This window comes from Chelmon rostratus, chromosome 11 (genome assembly GCF_017976325.1).
Source record: "Chelmon rostratus isolate fCheRos1 chromosome 11, fCheRos1.pri, whole genome shotgun sequence".
NCBI classification, from domain to species: Eukaryota; Metazoa; Chordata; class Actinopteri; order Chaetodontiformes; family Chaetodontidae; genus Chelmon; species Chelmon rostratus.
Genome location: NC_055668.1, coordinates 20,065,235 through 20,080,575, shown reverse-complemented (window position 1 = coordinate 20,080,575; position 15,341 = coordinate 20,065,235). Strand labels below are relative to the sequence as shown.

At 39.2% G+C, this 15,341-nt stretch overlaps 2 protein-coding genes across 3 annotated transcripts; one reads left to right on the top strand and one right to left on the bottom strand.

The window, feature by feature from the left end:
• Positions 1 to 5,754: 5,754 nt before the first annotated feature.
• On the top strand, positions 5,755 to 11,279 carry LOC121613954 (SLC35A4 upstream open reading frame protein-like). The gene is made up of 3 exons (XM_041947686.1): positions 5,755 to 5,849; positions 7,048 to 7,146; positions 7,320 to 11,279. The coding sequence occupies exons 1-3, from the start codon at positions 5,835 to 5,837 to the stop codon at positions 7,515 to 7,517; spliced, it is 312 nt and encodes a 103-aa protein (XP_041803620.1). The 5' UTR covers positions 5,755 to 5,834; the 3' UTR covers positions 7,518 to 11,279.
• Positions 10,599 to 14,773, bottom strand: LOC121613953. Of its 2 annotated transcripts, none has more exons than XM_041947684.1 (8): positions 14,619 to 14,773; positions 14,404 to 14,489; positions 12,933 to 13,126; positions 12,618 to 12,694; positions 12,256 to 12,286; positions 11,867 to 12,079; positions 11,527 to 11,577; positions 10,599 to 11,266 (listed from the first exon to the last, which is right to left on the bottom strand). In XM_041947684.1, exons 2-7 carry the CDS (start codon positions 14,475 to 14,477, stop codon positions 11,534 to 11,536), a joined length of 633 nt encoding a protein of 210 aa, XP_041803618.1. In that variant the 5' UTR covers positions 14,478 to 14,489; positions 14,619 to 14,773; the 3' UTR covers positions 10,599 to 11,266; positions 11,527 to 11,533. The 2 variants fall into 2 exon arrangements, with proteins under 2 accessions (XP_041803618.1, XP_041803619.1); XM_041947685.1 differs by having other exon boundaries at positions 14,593 to 14,734.
• Between the last annotated feature and the right edge of the window lie 568 nt (positions 14,774 to 15,341).

Sequence of the window (15,341 nt, the reverse complement as noted above, 5' to 3'; positions counted from 1 at the left end):
AGGAGTGAATCCTCTTCCTGTGTGCCTCCAGAGAGGCAGGGCTTCACCTCCTCATGATGAGCTCTTCAGTATTTCCAGAGCTGGGCTGGACGGCGTTTTAGCTGCGCACAGACCTGCCAGGCAGAGCAGGGACTCTGACGGCTCTGATCAGGACTTCCACCGATTCAGGCATCCCCGGTGTGAGAGCGTACGTGTGAGGAAGAGGAGGAGAGAGGAGAAGGGAGGGGTAGAGAAACACAGAGAAAGAGGTAGACAGAGAGGAGGGGGACAGGGAGTTGTGGTGATGCTGATGCAGTGTCACAGAGGAAGGAGATACCCCCAAGTAAGAGAGACACAAGTGGAACCAGCGGAGTTAAGGGACACGCCCATACCTCTCAAAACTCCTCTTTCTCATCTTCACTCTTTTTCTCATTTTGATTTTTCCTTGCAGCCCTTCAACAACAAATGCATCCTTCCCTCACTGTACACTCTTTTCCTCCCTCTACATGTTGCTTACATGCACAGTCATGTTCTCTGTTTCTTCCTACCACTCCCAACTGGAAACAAAGGTTATTATTCTTCTTTATTCAGCTGCGTTGCCCTCTCCTTTGACCCTGTGGACAGGGCGCTTTGCCTGGCTACACATATCCACCACACACACGCACACACACACACACAGACACACACAGAACACACACCTTGGCACATCACAGCAAAGTGGTGCAGTGAGGCTGCGGTACCTCTCTACCCTTACCTTGTCTGGCCAGAGAAGCAACAGAGCTTAAAAACTTTAATTGGCTTATAACTGGCATCTGGGCAAATCCATACATGATGCACATGCACACACACACACACACACACACGCGCACCATCTAAATGTTGAAATCATTACTGGCAAAAAGCCAGTGCACCTTAACTCTTTAAAATGGAAACCATTTTAATTGCATGACTTGACTCTGTTGAAATGCTCTCAGCCAGCAGCAGAATACCACTGCCAAGATAGTCGGCCTATTATATGAAAAATATAATTGGTGTGCCAATTATATTCAAAATATGTAAAAGAATTATGATGCCATGTGGGTATTAAGTAGGACTGTGCCGAATAGTTCAAAGCTTCATTCATAACATTGACATTCAAATTTTTATCAACATTCAAATGCGGTGCAGCTTTTTTACTGTTCATTCTGTTTAAACCTGGTATTTCTGCACAGGTGCAGATAAAGTTTAGGTCGCAGTAATATTTGGAGTATTTTAACTATTTGCAGAATTAGATTCCAGTGGCAGCTGAGCAGGATTGTTCCCAACACACAAAATATCATCAAAATCGAGCTTTGAATATGAAGAAATGACATTCAGTACAGCTCCAGTATTTAGTATTCAGGGTGCTGTGAAAGTGAGTGTTTATTTTCAGGTGGACCTGAATGGAGTTTAGCCTCATTCCAACACAAAATCACCAATCAACACTATCATTATTATTATCTGCAGAAAAAGTAGGAACAACATTACATCATTTGCCATCCTGAAACACTGTCAGCTCTCATCAGTATAATAATCAGGAAATATTGTATTTAAAGGATTTCCAGTCTACTTATTTATAAATGACTGTAATCTGACCGTACATGGGGGGTGAATATAGCCTAACTGAGCTCATTTGTCTGTCTGAGACAAATAATCCAAATTTCAATTAACGCAGTGCTGCTTCTCATATTTTTCAAGGGGCAAATGCAATTTTTGGTGGCACCGTATTCCACCTCAACAGTGCTGAGTCATACAGATCCATGACGAAGCTCACATCTCGAACAATATAGGTCCGTCTACAAAGACCTGTTCCCTCTCATTCAGTCCTGTTGTACATCAGTCACATTTCTCCCTGCCAGCAGAGTGTACTGTATCAGCGGAGACGCTGGCTGAATACTGAACACTGAGGTTAATGAGGGAACTCATTTGAACACGGGCCAACTCAACCCACAAAAAGAGTGAGCCATGTAGAAAGGCTCTCAGGTTTTAAGCCATGGAGGAGCACGTTGCATTTTCTGGCTGACTTCAAAGGTGTCTGATTGATGAAAGGTTTCATTACAATATATTGAATCAGAGTGATCTCTAAACTGAATCTTTGCCTTTTACCTTTAACAGGTTCAACACAGCACCGAAATGCACTATGAAAAGACATCACAACACTTTCAACAGTCAACAAAGCATGTGTAGCGAAGCACAACGCAATAAGCGCCACAATTTATACACAGGGATCACCTTATCTACAACAGCACACCGCGACACCCGACACAACACAGCGCGGCCAAGCTCAGCAGAGTGGAGCACGGTGCAGATCCATCGGCACGCTGTTGGAGCTGCAGCACTCCTGAGGCGGGGAGCAGGTTATGGAACTATAACTCAGTGCTCCTGACACAGGGGGCAACATGGCCGATTTGTTCACACACTCAGTGATAAAAACAATCAATGATATTTCATACCAGGGCGCAAGTTGCTTTTTACAGTTGGTCTCTTTTGCTCTAAGAGCTTCAGGCTCATCAGCGATTTGTCATAAGTTGACAAACAGAACAGCTCACAGCATCAAGCCCAAGTAAGTGTTCTTTCTATGTATAAAAAGAGCTGAACCCTTTACAAGCTTTTAATACTGGGAAACAACCTGCACATCGCTCAAGCTTACGACATCTGATATGAGGACAGATCAACCAGAAATGATCACTTAGCATACCTTCGGTATAGTGTTTTTAAGTAGTCTATCTACTATAGATGAAGCCGCTGCAGCTGATATTGTAGTTTATGTGCTTTCACTGAAACTAATATTGCACTGGTTGCTTATGAAATCCACTTGTTTCTCACATTTCCAGTAAATTCTCAGTTGAATGAGTGAGGCCTGTGACACCTGCTTTATTGCCTATAAATAAAAAGTAATATTTAAAACACTATGTAGGGATGGCAAGAACCTGCAAACCGTCTTGAGATAACGAGATAATTTATCACAAGAAAAGGACTTTATAAGATTCATAATAGTGGACTAAAGCATGTACACACTGCTCTGCGGGGTGGTTTTGGGAATTTCAAAGCAAACCACATAAACTTTTGCCAATTGTAGTAAGAATGTTTTCCATCGTCATTTGAGAGGAGAGTATTTACATTATGGCTGATTACTGTAAGATAAGATAAGATATAACTTTATTGATCCCACACTGGAGAAATTAAGATGTTACAGACAGCAGTAATAGCAAGATTAAAAAGGAGATGTAGAAAAGGAATAAATAGACAAAAAGGATACAAAACAAAAATCAACTATATATGCACAATATATGCAAAAAGTAATATTTCCTTATTATATTTGAATTGCACATGGTAAGATATCGATAATAAAATACCATATTTTGTCCTATTGCACAGTCAAAGGGATAGACTTACTTACAGTGGTCAACTTAAAGCAGATGTGTGACTGTCCAGCAGGCTACAACCAAAATCATTCTTGCTGGCGTAGGGAACCTGGAAAATAAACTACCCACACTGGTGGTGTTTGAATAGTATAATAAATTTATATATAAATAAGTCTAGAGAAATCAACCTTTTGTTTTCTCGAGAAAGTGAGATAAATTAACCCATTTCCCCCAAAAAACGAGCTTTGTTATCTCGAGGATAATGAACTTGTGATCATGAGGAAACAGCATTAAAAACCACGGCCATACAGATAGATGTGCAGTGCTCTGATTATAAACTAATTTTGAATTAGTCCTCAAATCCTTCTGCACAACAGATTTACTGCCTTTTATGCCTTGAAACTGATGTGCACTTGGCTTTCTTTCCCCATCCCCTGAATTATAATAGCTGCACAAACAACCCTTGCAATTACTGTTAGGAGTATTGATATGAATCTGCCATTATATAAAAGTAAAAATTCAGCGAGGCTTGTTGAATAATAGATGAAGCTTTACTCATTTTAGTTCTTTAGTGTTTTGCTGTTCACTGATATAAGCAACTTTATGTTTATTTCACAGCTTTTTTAAGTACCAACACATTGTTATCCTTCTTCTCAACTCAAGCTCACAGTCTAAACATAAATCCACTGTCTGCATCTGCTGTTTGTGGTATATGAACACACATTTCCCCAAAGCCCATCACTGTGATGATTGCACCATAGGCTTCAATGACCTTTACTTTACAGCGGCATCCAAAGATTAGTCAGCCAAATATGCCTCAGCCAAAATCAATAACCCCCCTAAACCGTCAACAGCTTTGTAGATCAGAGACACCTTACCTCCATCGCTCCCTCCAGCTCTGAGACGCCTGCTGTCCAGAAAGTGTGTGAGCCGTGTTTCATCTCATGCAAAAGCAAATGCAAAAGACTGTTTGGCTCCAGCTTGAACAGACCATTAAATACTTTGGTCCATATCAGGTTGGTCTTGTGATAATCCTGAATAAGGAAAGGTTAATGGACAATCTGTCCAGCTTAGTGTGAGGATTAAATACTTTCAGACTCTCTAGAGGAACAAAGTGCTGCAGAAGAAGTTAACATATGTTTTTTCAAGATTAATCTTTTAAAATTAGTCGGAAGTAGAGAGATCTTTACATATAGTTTTCTCTTGCAGTATCCGTCTCTCTCTTCCGATCTCTATATCGGATGGCAATCACTCTCTTGCTCTCTGTTAATTCTCTAATACTTCCCCTCTCCATCTTTCTCAGCCTCCTGTGACTCCAAGTTCTGCCATTTGTTCTCACTTTCACAGTCTCTCTGCAAATCACACTTGTGACCCGTCCTCCAGACTCTCAAAAGTGCCCCATTAATTTCAACTTGAAAGGCCCACAGTGTTTTAAATGCAGCTCAGTCCATGCAATCACTAAAATCGTGCAATCGTATTTCTGGGGGAAAGTGCTCCTCTGTTTAATCCTTAAAATCTGTCTTCAGGCTGTGAGTGGTTGCAGTGATGTTTACAAAACAGTGCAAATTTAGCAGGTCTGATTAATGAGTACATATCTCTGCTTCTGTGACACTCTTCGGTCTGTCTAATTATTTACCCTAATTCTCTCTCTCTGTTTTCCTTCTGTCTGTGCTCGCTCAAGCAGACTCTCTAGCAGCACTTGGTGAGAAGCTCCACTGCCTGTACAGAGGAAGCCCAAGTTAATTGGACTGATTCCTCTCAGCTTCTTCCCAGTGAGCTAGGAGGCTTGGAAGCTACACTGTAGATTTAATATTGGAAAATAAATCTGAGATATGTACTAGTATTTTGATGCAGCATATGGCCTATTCAATAATAACAGAATGAAGTGCTTGATCTGAGACATTTTGCAATATGGTGGAACCACTGACAGTTTCAGAACATGTGGAGGTGGGTGGCAGTACAGTGTTGCAGAATCTGCTTTGTAAAACACTATATGGCCACAACTGAGCAACATCAGATTTTCTAATCTAAGTTGTGTATTTTTTGCTATGGCTATAGTATATAATTTAATTGGAACTTGAAATGTAAGGGTCTTTAATGAACTTTAAGGATAAGAAACAAATATGAGCTGTGTCCTGGTTTTGGCTGTGGGAAAATGTTTGAAGGCTCATCCAAGCCTGAAAGAATATCCACACATACAATATATTGTTTTGTTCTTCGAGCAAGATAGTCTTTTCAAAGATTTTTTTTTTCATTTCTCTTCTTCCTTGATTAAAGTTATTAGGCTATAACCACAAATATGGAGCAAATCTAAAAACTGAAGTGGGTCCGTGAGTAACCAGTGGAGGGCAGCAAAAAAAACCACACGAAGAAGAAGAAGAAGAAAAAGAAGAAGAAGAAGAAGAAGAAGAAGAAGAAGAAGAAGAAGAAGAAGAAGAAGAAAGCCGTCAACACACTAACAGTAGGGGAACTATGGCAAATGACAAGGTCGGTGTCCTCAACTTTCTAAGATAACTTTACATCGGATATACTTGGCGTTACTATTCTATTAGAACAACACGGCTACCTTACAGCTTCATTCAACAGTCATGAATTAGCGTTAGCTGCTAACGTTAGCTAATGAAGTATCATAACCAGTTTGCAGGCTTTCGTGTTGGTTGACTTAGCTTCGTGAACGCTTATTACGTGTCAGTCAGTTAGGTAAATGGCTAGTTACCATAAGCACCAATATGAATATAATTACGCTACATTTTGGATATTTTTGAAACTGATTTACAGTGTTGTAAACAAATAAACATTAACAAGCTGCGAATAGAACGAATGAACTGATGGCTCACTGCTTATTTAACGCTAAATTAGCTGACTTAAGCTACTAGCTAACGTTAGCTAACCTATTAAGAACTTTGAAAAGCGTTTCTATTAACGAGATCGGCGTTTGTTTAAGTGGATGCCGACACAACCAGTTTGCAACAAGGGAATCGTGACCCATAGTTGGATTAATTTATCTCTAAATGTTAAAAAACATCATTCTAAGCTATGCTAACGTTCGCCTGACTTGGATGGCAGAATTACAGTGTGTGCTAGCGTTTGTAACATTAGGTGTATTAGTTACGCTACCTCTCTAAACAAGAAAAACAGTAGATTAGGATAGTTCAGATAACGTTAGTAAATGAGTGATCATCCATTCTCCGTAAATGCTCTGAAATAGACACTATGCATAGTATATTTGTTGTCACTAACCAACATTAATAACCAAGTAGAATAGGTTTGATAACTTGTAGTAAAATGAAGTTTATACCGAATATACGGAAGTTTCTGTGAAAAGTACCTTTGTTATTGTTCGGTATTTTCCACTAATAAATGGGAAACTTGGGTTTACCCTAGCATAGAAGACAATAGCTGATAAATGGTCCATATTTGCGACCATTTCTACCTCAGGTCCTCAAAGTTAAAGTGGTCTATTAATGTTAATTATTTGTTCTTGACTTGTTCTACTGTGTTTTAATTCAGGAGAACTTCTTGCATGCACATTTTCCATGTGTGTTTTATAATTTCGTTTGTCATCATAGTCATAATACATACGTTTTACCATTTTTAGATTTGCTCTATCTTTTAGGAAACCCTGATCAGTGACACTAACCTGTTGCTTGTTTGTCTCTGTCTGCATCCATTTATCTGTATGCAGAGTCCTCTTGGCCAGCTCAAGGACCTGGTGGAGCTGAAGGACCAGCTGGAAGACATTCAGAGACGGATGGAGGATGAGATACAGGCTGGAGTTCCTCCAGTAAGGCTCACACAGACACTAATGTGTACATGCTCAGGTTACCCTGCCTGAAAAGTGCCGGCCAGGCAGTTGTAGAAACATATAAAAAACCTCTCATATGTAGATGTAGATATAAAGCCACTGGTCAGGCGACCAAGTACCAAGTCTAATCTCTCTTCTCCTTTCCTCCTTAGGGAGGCAGTCTGCTGGCTTCTCCTTTCCTGAAGGGTTTTCTGGCCGGGTACATTGTTGCAAGGCTACGCTCCTCAGCGTTAATGGGTGTTGCCGTAGGAACGTGTACAGGAATCTATGCAGCACAAAACTACTCCGTTCCCAACATTGAAAATACCGTCAAAGACTACATACGCAACCTGAGAGGCGGACAAAAATGAATTGAGAGGAGGAAAACTCCAAGGAGACATGGAAGGATGGTGGAGGACATCTACAAGAGGAGGTTGCCAGTACAGCTGCATACGGGAACAGATTCAAAAGAGAAAAACCTAATTGTAGAAAGTTATTTTCTAGGTGAGTAAAATAGTTCTAAAGTAGAAAGCCAATTTAAGAGTAAGTTTGTTTTTTTTTTTTGATTGAGTTCAGAATGGGTGACAGCAATATATTTTTATAGAAACTGAGCAAATTGATTTGCATGTAGAAAGGATTTCAACTCAGTTACAGGAGACTCCATATTTTGTTCTAATGTGGTCACTGCTTAAAAATTTAAAGTGCTGTGTTTAATAGAATCATTGTACCAGTGTAATTGATTTTTAACCACAACCCTCTTAGGGTTTCCATTGAAAAATTGGTGCCGGTCCAGAAATTCTGGTTAAATATTGTCTGTGTTTATGGACCATATTTTCCCAAGTGACAAACAGGGACGCAGATTTTTAAAATTCATCCAGTATTGAGCGAGAGCGCTGTTATTTCATCCCTCTGGGTGCCCCATCAATGTTTTTGCCACTGACAGGCTCAGATTATTATTCTAAGTGTCTGACAACATTAAGGATGGATCCCTATAAAGATGGACCTTTTTGTTAAAGAGAAAGATCTTTTTTGTTTAACCAGGAACAGCTGCTGTATTGCTCTCACCAAAGCCACCAGACTCCATTTACAGAAACAGAATTTTATCATGTAAAACACACTTCATTCAAACTCGATAGTATCGATATAAAACTTGCCAAACTGTTGTGGTTCGTGTTTCCACTATTCCACTAATCACCAACTTTGGTTGGTCGAAATAAACCCTTAATTCACAGAGGTAGATGTGAAGATATCGGGAAAGGGGTGAGAGCGAGGGCTAACATCAGAGAAGCAATTTGTTTTGTTTGAATTTTTGAATAATGTCACATCTAACTCTGGAATTATTTTCACCTGATATTGTTATTGGAGAGATTTTAATATGTCAGACTTCATCAGATTTCTGTGTTAAAAAAAACAAAACGGGTCACAGGATAACAAACTCTTATCTTATCTAACTTATCCTGCTTGAAACCACAATAAGTGCTTTCTGGAGATTTGTTGATACAATGAGACCAACCAATAGCCACATGTGCTGGTCAGCTGTTCTGGCTTTTCCACATCCTTTCTTAAGGCAGTTCTCTACAAAGAAACACACATCTCTTTTCCTGCTTAGACTGATTGAGAGTTTTCATCTTTGTTGTTGTCTGCCCTCTAGTGGTCAGAACTCAATTGTAGCAGCCTTAATCAGTTTGCACTTGATTTGCTCAGGGGGTGACAGAGCAAGTAAAATAGTCTCACCTCACATCTCATGGTGCTCTTCAGCGTCAAATCTGTCTAAACCCTTCATGGTTTATGTTAGTTTTCACATTGTTTGCAGGTGTCAGAGCAAAGTCTGTGGTGTGGTATGATGTGGCAACAAGCCCCCACGAGATTATAGGTCAATTCTTCACTTGGTAAAACATTTTTTACATTATAGCCCTCATCTCTGTAGAGGTTCATGAAAAATAACTTAAATTACACTTGTCAGAGATGTGTCATTTTCAATGTAATTTTTTAAAATGACTCCAAAAATTTCACACTCCATTGAAAAATAAGGAAAAGTATTCTCGAAAAGGAATGTAATATTCCTCGCTGTGTTAAACCTCACACTCAAAAAAGTATCTCAGACTTCAGTGTGGAAGATCTGGAGAACAGCTAGCGGGCTCTCAAATCAAAATGTACACCAAAGGGGATTTAGTTTGAATTGCACTGGGGGGTTTTCACGAAACAGGGAAGTGTGTGTGTGTGTTTTAAAGTATTTTATGTGTGTAAAATATATATTAAGAGTGCCTACTCGGGTCTGGACTTGATATCATCACATGCCATGAGTGCAATTGCCTTTCCTGATGGGATTTGGCTGCTTATTTCATATGCTGGAAACTGGTTCATCTTTTGCACTTGTAAAACTTTTGTTTTGTCTTGCAGCCATCAGTGATTTTTTTTTTCTGTCCTGGAAATACCAAACCTGTCTGCACCACGTTTTGATGAATTGCAAGATGTTTTAAGAGATTTTAACTGTAAAATTGCTAAATGTTAATATTATGTCCACAAACAATACCATTGCTGCAGGATACTAGTGTGAAACCTGATGCAGAGAGAAACACCTGAAAGAGTAGCACACTTCGGCAGACATGCATTAGGATTTTTTTCACTTTCACTTTGGTGGATGACCTAACAAGGTTTTTTTTTTCTGCAAAATTTTTATTTAAACCCAAAAATAAGGTTTCTAGCCTAATAGCTGCCTGAAGCAATAGTGCTACACAAAATTATTATTGAAATATACAGTTACATGTCACAGTAAATTTTTACCTGATTAAAACATCAGTTCTTCTAAAAGTATTCTGTGTGATACAGGTTAACACTACAGTACACAGATTTGAGAAGTAAAAACCTTGTTTCTCAAACTTATTCACACATTTTAAAACAAACAAATTCTCATGTAAGTTAAGAAATCTGCACTAAGATTGTTTTTATATGAGAGCAACATGTGTTGCCCCAGATACCGTGTTGCTGCTTTTGAAATGAACGCACAGTGTTTCTGTACACAGTCAGGCCTGTACCAGTTATTGGACAAAAGCCATAACAGAGAAACATATCTGAGATCACATTGTAGTTTTTACTTTGACTGGATGGTATATTAGGAAACGACATGTACTGTATGTTTGGTAACTGGAACCCAGAAACAACTTGTGCCTATTGACAATCATTGTGTTGCTGTCTTTGTATTGCATGCTCTTAGTTTCTTAATTTCCTGTCTGTTATACTTTTGCATGTTTTCTCTTGTTTTTAAGCAATACCTTTCTTTAAAGAGTTGATATTCTGTGGAATATATAAATACGGCAGGTAAATTGATGTTTTATTTCACCGGCTCATGTGTCTCGTCGTCATGGGTTTTCACACCTGCACATCAGTGTGGCAGTATTCAGCTTAACAGTTTGAAATCTCATTGTGAGATTGTAAAAGAAAACCACCGAAACTGTCTTTGAGAGGTTTATTTGGGTTGTTCAAATAAATGAGGAAATACATTTTACAGTTGTGTCACAGCTGGAGTATTCTTGGTTTCTCAAATGTGTGCCAATATTTTTAAAATCAGTTTCTCTGAACATGAGCCAAACATTCAAATAACGACAGTGTTTATCAGATTTTCTTTTCTAAATTGATGTAAAGGGGCAGTGGGCAGACCATGTTTTCATTGCCAATACTCTGCTCTTCACAAAAATGGATTAAATATATTAATAATTAATCATTAGCATCTGCCCACACTCCATTGAATTGCCCCCTGGCCCATGCTGTTATTTTTCAGTTCACTTTGCAAACTTCCAACATAGAAAATTAGTTCTTTTTAGCAAACTGGCAAGGTACAAAATTGGAATAAAATAACACAAGTTTATAACACAAACTATTCTAAAATCCTTAACCCTTACTAGCCATTTAAAAAACTGAAAAATTGCAATACCTTGCAATAAGGTCATACGATGATAGCAAGCAGAGAAATGGTTATAGTTAGTTAATTTATCAGCAGTTCATAAAACCCAATTAGCTTATCAAGCACCACAAATATGACGGGTATTTTAAGTTGATGAAGTTGTAGCAAAGTCATGATTTAGACTTGACCGTTGCTGGTCTCTGGAGGAGATTTCATCCGCTTCATTTAACCAGAAAACAGAGGACAAAATCCAGTTAATTCAAAATTTTAGCAGCAAAATCAAATAATTTCCCTTTAAAAACATCCCGTTCCAAAAATGTGAAAATACAAAATGCTTGGCTTAATTGGACTGAGTTAAACTGCATTAAAATACAGTACAGAGGCACATATCACATCCTACATACAGTGCTGCTCACAGATATTTATATGTGACTACATACATAGTAAATCAGAGGAACACCTCTGGAATCTGTACTCACCACAGCATTAGGCACTGGCATCAGGCAGAGTGAAAATGTTGCTCATGATGCCTACAAACACAGAAACATGACTGTCAGCAACGTTGTAGCTTAAATCCAGAATAAACATTATTTTAATCATAGAAACTAAATTACTTAGCTAAACTTAATTCTGCATTTGGATCCAAGTCCAAACAGTGATGGACAATAATGGAATTACATTATACCAAAGGAAGTGTCTCTGAAACTCTGAGATGTCCCTTTGCTAATTGCAAACAAACAAACAAGCGCGGAAAAATAAACCTCCTTGGTGGAGATGAGATTAAAACACAACAACATTAAATCAGTTATCTCGTCTCACCCTTGACAACGGCTTTACCGCAACTGGCCGATTCTCGGTTCTCAGATCCAGGGATTGTCTCCCCGTTGGCTGGGTTCACACACCAGCAGAGGCCCTTGTAGCACTGCTTGGCCTGGTAGAGGCCGCGCTCGTCACAGTTGGGGTAGAAACCTGGCACCTGCACAGGCTTCAAACCTGCGGCCTCCAGCTGGCAGTTAGTGGCCTGCAGAAAGGCTGAGAGAGGAGAGGAGTTAAATCACCTTTCCTATAGAAAGAGCAATGACTAATTACTGAAATTTGTTGGAAACATATATACAAATTAGATAGAGAGTAGATAGAGATTCATACATTGTGTATACAGCATATATATACTATATATGGAGAGACAGAGAGAGAGAGACAGGACATACCAGGTTTTTCTGGGACTCCGGTGGACGCCTCCTGCAATACAATTAGTGAAACAAAACAGAGAACTGAAAAAAAGATCAGATTAAATGTGACTTTAAAAGAGTATGACAGGATTCATTCCACGGGAACAGCAAGCCAAAAACATTAGCATCACAGAATTCATTTTTTATTGTCATATCACTGAATTTAAACAATGTTCTGCTACAGTATATTGGACAATACTCACTTATCAGTATCTGCATGCTTACATGCTGATACTGAACAGAAATTTCTATCACAAAGTTCAGTTTATGTAAAAAGCAAACCGATCTGTCATGAGATTTTTGAAACTCAGTTAATGATATTACTTTCAGCCTCATTTTACCTCGTCCACAGAGTCATCCATCAGTCTGGGCAGGGCTTTCATGGGCATGTGCATCCGGACGGGAACTGCATCCACAACTAGACAGAGTAGCAGTGTGTGTGAGAGGCAAAAGGAGGAATAAAAGTAATTGTTTGTTTGTTTCATCCCCACCACTGGTTTACCATTAATCTCATGAGAAATGTCAGAGGTTAGCTGGGGATTTTGCTGACGTTTGACATTTTCCTCTATCTGCTCGCTGACAAATGAAGCTTATCCTACATGTGCAGGATAAGACATCCTGCCACACACCACCGGTGTCAGTGTATCTCTCCTTACCTGAGCTGAATTTGGCCCCCTCACCGGACCTTCCCCTCGTCATCTCCGCCTTCAGGTTGTGGCTCTGCTCCTCCAGAGATCTGATGTCGTTCCTCTGGCTGAGGAGGAAGTAGGCGATCATGGCCTGGCCCGCAATCAGGACACAGGCCAACAGGGTCAAACCTGCCACCTTGTAGGACCGGGAGGAGCGGCCACTGGAGAGCAAGAGGAGAAACACCTTTAATTTGGAGGAGTTAAAATGGAATCAAAGGGTGAAGAAAAGGGTTTTAATGTGAAGGGCCCTTGTGCATAATCCATTTTAACTGTTCAATGATCACTACATGATTGACCCCCACTGGTATCTTTCCTGATAAATATTTTTAAAAGGGACAAGAAAAAGGGACATAAAAATGTTGAGAATCTGTATCTGCGGTCGTGCGGACTAACTCCACTACTGCTAACTCGAACTTCGTAGAGGATGATGCTGGGTTGAGAGGAAATTCCTTGAAACAGAAGCTCAGAAACACGTCCCCACCCACTCGGAGATTAAATCAGCTGTTGCCAAGCAGACACTTTCGTGAAAGTTCAGGAATTTTTTGTGCCCGCTTTTTATCCTTTTTAACCTCAGAACAAGACCTCCTTTGGAAATTTACACTCATAATTGTGTTCTTCACTAAATCTCAGCTAACAGATGTGTCCATTCTGCAGTGACTTGACATTCAAATCATTAAATTCTAGTCATGTGCTAATAAACAAGTTTTTCTTTCATTGAAGTGGTATTTACTTATGAAATTTTAAAAAATCCATGAAAAAGTTGCAAAAGTTATTTCCTCATCCACAGCTCCGTGTATACTTTACCTGACTATTGACACTTTTTGAATTCTGATGAGTGATTTGATGGATTTTCCTTACTTTTCACACAGCCATTTTTTTTTACATTCAGGTCTGGACAATGTGAAAGTTGTGCATAGGGTGATGGATTACGCAAATCGACCAACTTTCAAGTGATTGCTAATTGATTTTAATGGTGATGAATGGAAATCAGTGGCTGATTGAAAATAGAAAACACACATTTATACCTCTAAAAAAGAGCATTGTGATTCACAAAAAGGTTACCTGTACATTAAAGTATATGGAGTTTGTCAGGGGTGGAAGAATGGGGGGAATGGGGACTGAGTACACAAAGATACTAGAATAAATAGCCGTAGGTGTGGAAAGGTGTCCATAGAGGATGCCCATGAACAGGGTCCAGAATGTTGCGCTACGCCCCTGGAGTTTGTAGTAAATGGGTTAAAACATGAATAATCACTTATATGGTTTGGTTCCATCAATACCACACACACACACAAACACACACAAAAATCTGAGATAACTGAGATTTACATCAGGGACCTTATCTACAGTAAACAGCTGACTTTGTACGGACCAGCTTTTTGGTTCTGTTGCTGGGATCCCATAAAGATCAATAAACAAGTGGAAACAGAATCCTTACCTCTGTGCTGATGGTACATTGATGACTGTCTGACCTCTAAGGAGAGGCTGGGTTGGGGTCTCGGCGTCTGACATCTTCACACGAACCTGTAAACACATACACACACATATTCACATGAGTGTGTAAACTATAATATATAACTAAAATATGATGCTGCTCACATGACAAACCCTACACACACACACTTACAGCAGTCGCATACACAGAAATGATACCTTATGTCAGGTCAGGTTGCAGGCTGTTTTCACAAATATCAGTGACAGACTTCTTTGAGGTTTTAGCCTTTATGGAAGAGGAGACGCTAGAGGAACTGAAAGCAACAGGCTGGAAAAACCCCACAATCACAACCTGAACAACCAAATTCTACTCTGACTGAGTTTTTTTAAAACTGAATTTCTGATTGGTTCCTCATGTTGACGCATCATCTGTTACCAGGGGCAGAGTATAGAGCTGTTTAGCAATCATGAAACAGTTTGAGAGCTTTATGATGCCTCTATATTTCTGCATGTTTTGATTAATAAAGTTTTTGATGACAGACAATGACGTGATGATGATACAACAATGACTAGGAAACAAGTTAAATTTAGAATACAAAGAAATAGCTGAAGCCATAATGGATAAATGTACAGTGGCTTATATATTTAGTACAGTACATTATAGATAGTTGATGTATTAATATCATTAATATTTGTATTTTTGTTTTAGTAGTATTGTCTTTTTATTTTCAATTACTGCCATTATTTCACCTGCATTGAGATTTCTGCACTGCGGGTCCCTGTTTGCTATAATCTCGCAGTTCTGGACCCATAGAATTAAATCCTTCAATCACAATCTCTTCATATTTTTCGCGCCCCCAATCAAAGCCCACTATAGCCCATTGTACAGAAATTAGATTAGACTTTATTCATGTTTTTATGTATATTTTAAGTAAATATCAT

What these genes read in the sequence shown, in the direction of transcription:
- LOC121613953 (XM_041947684.1), bottom strand. Translation starts at nt 14,477, where the DNA reads ATGTCAGACGCCGAGACCCCAACCCAGCCTCTCCTTAGAGGTCAGACA. An exon ending in GGGGGCCAAATTCAGCTCAG is followed by an intron (nt 12,695 to 12,932) that starts GTAAGGAGAGAT and finishes TACTCTGTCTAG; the next exon opens with TTGTGGATGCAGTTCCCGTC. An exon ending in CGGAGTCCCAGAAAAACCTG is followed by an intron (nt 12,080 to 12,255) that starts GTATGTCCTGTC and finishes CTCCTCTCTCAG; the next exon opens with CCTTTCTGCAGGCCACTAAC.
- LOC121613954 (XM_041947686.1), top strand. An exon ending in TACAGGCTGGAGTTCCTCCA is followed by an intron (nt 7,147 to 7,319) that starts GTAAGGCTCACA and finishes TTTCCTCCTTAG; the next exon opens with GGAGGCAGTCTGCTGGCTTC.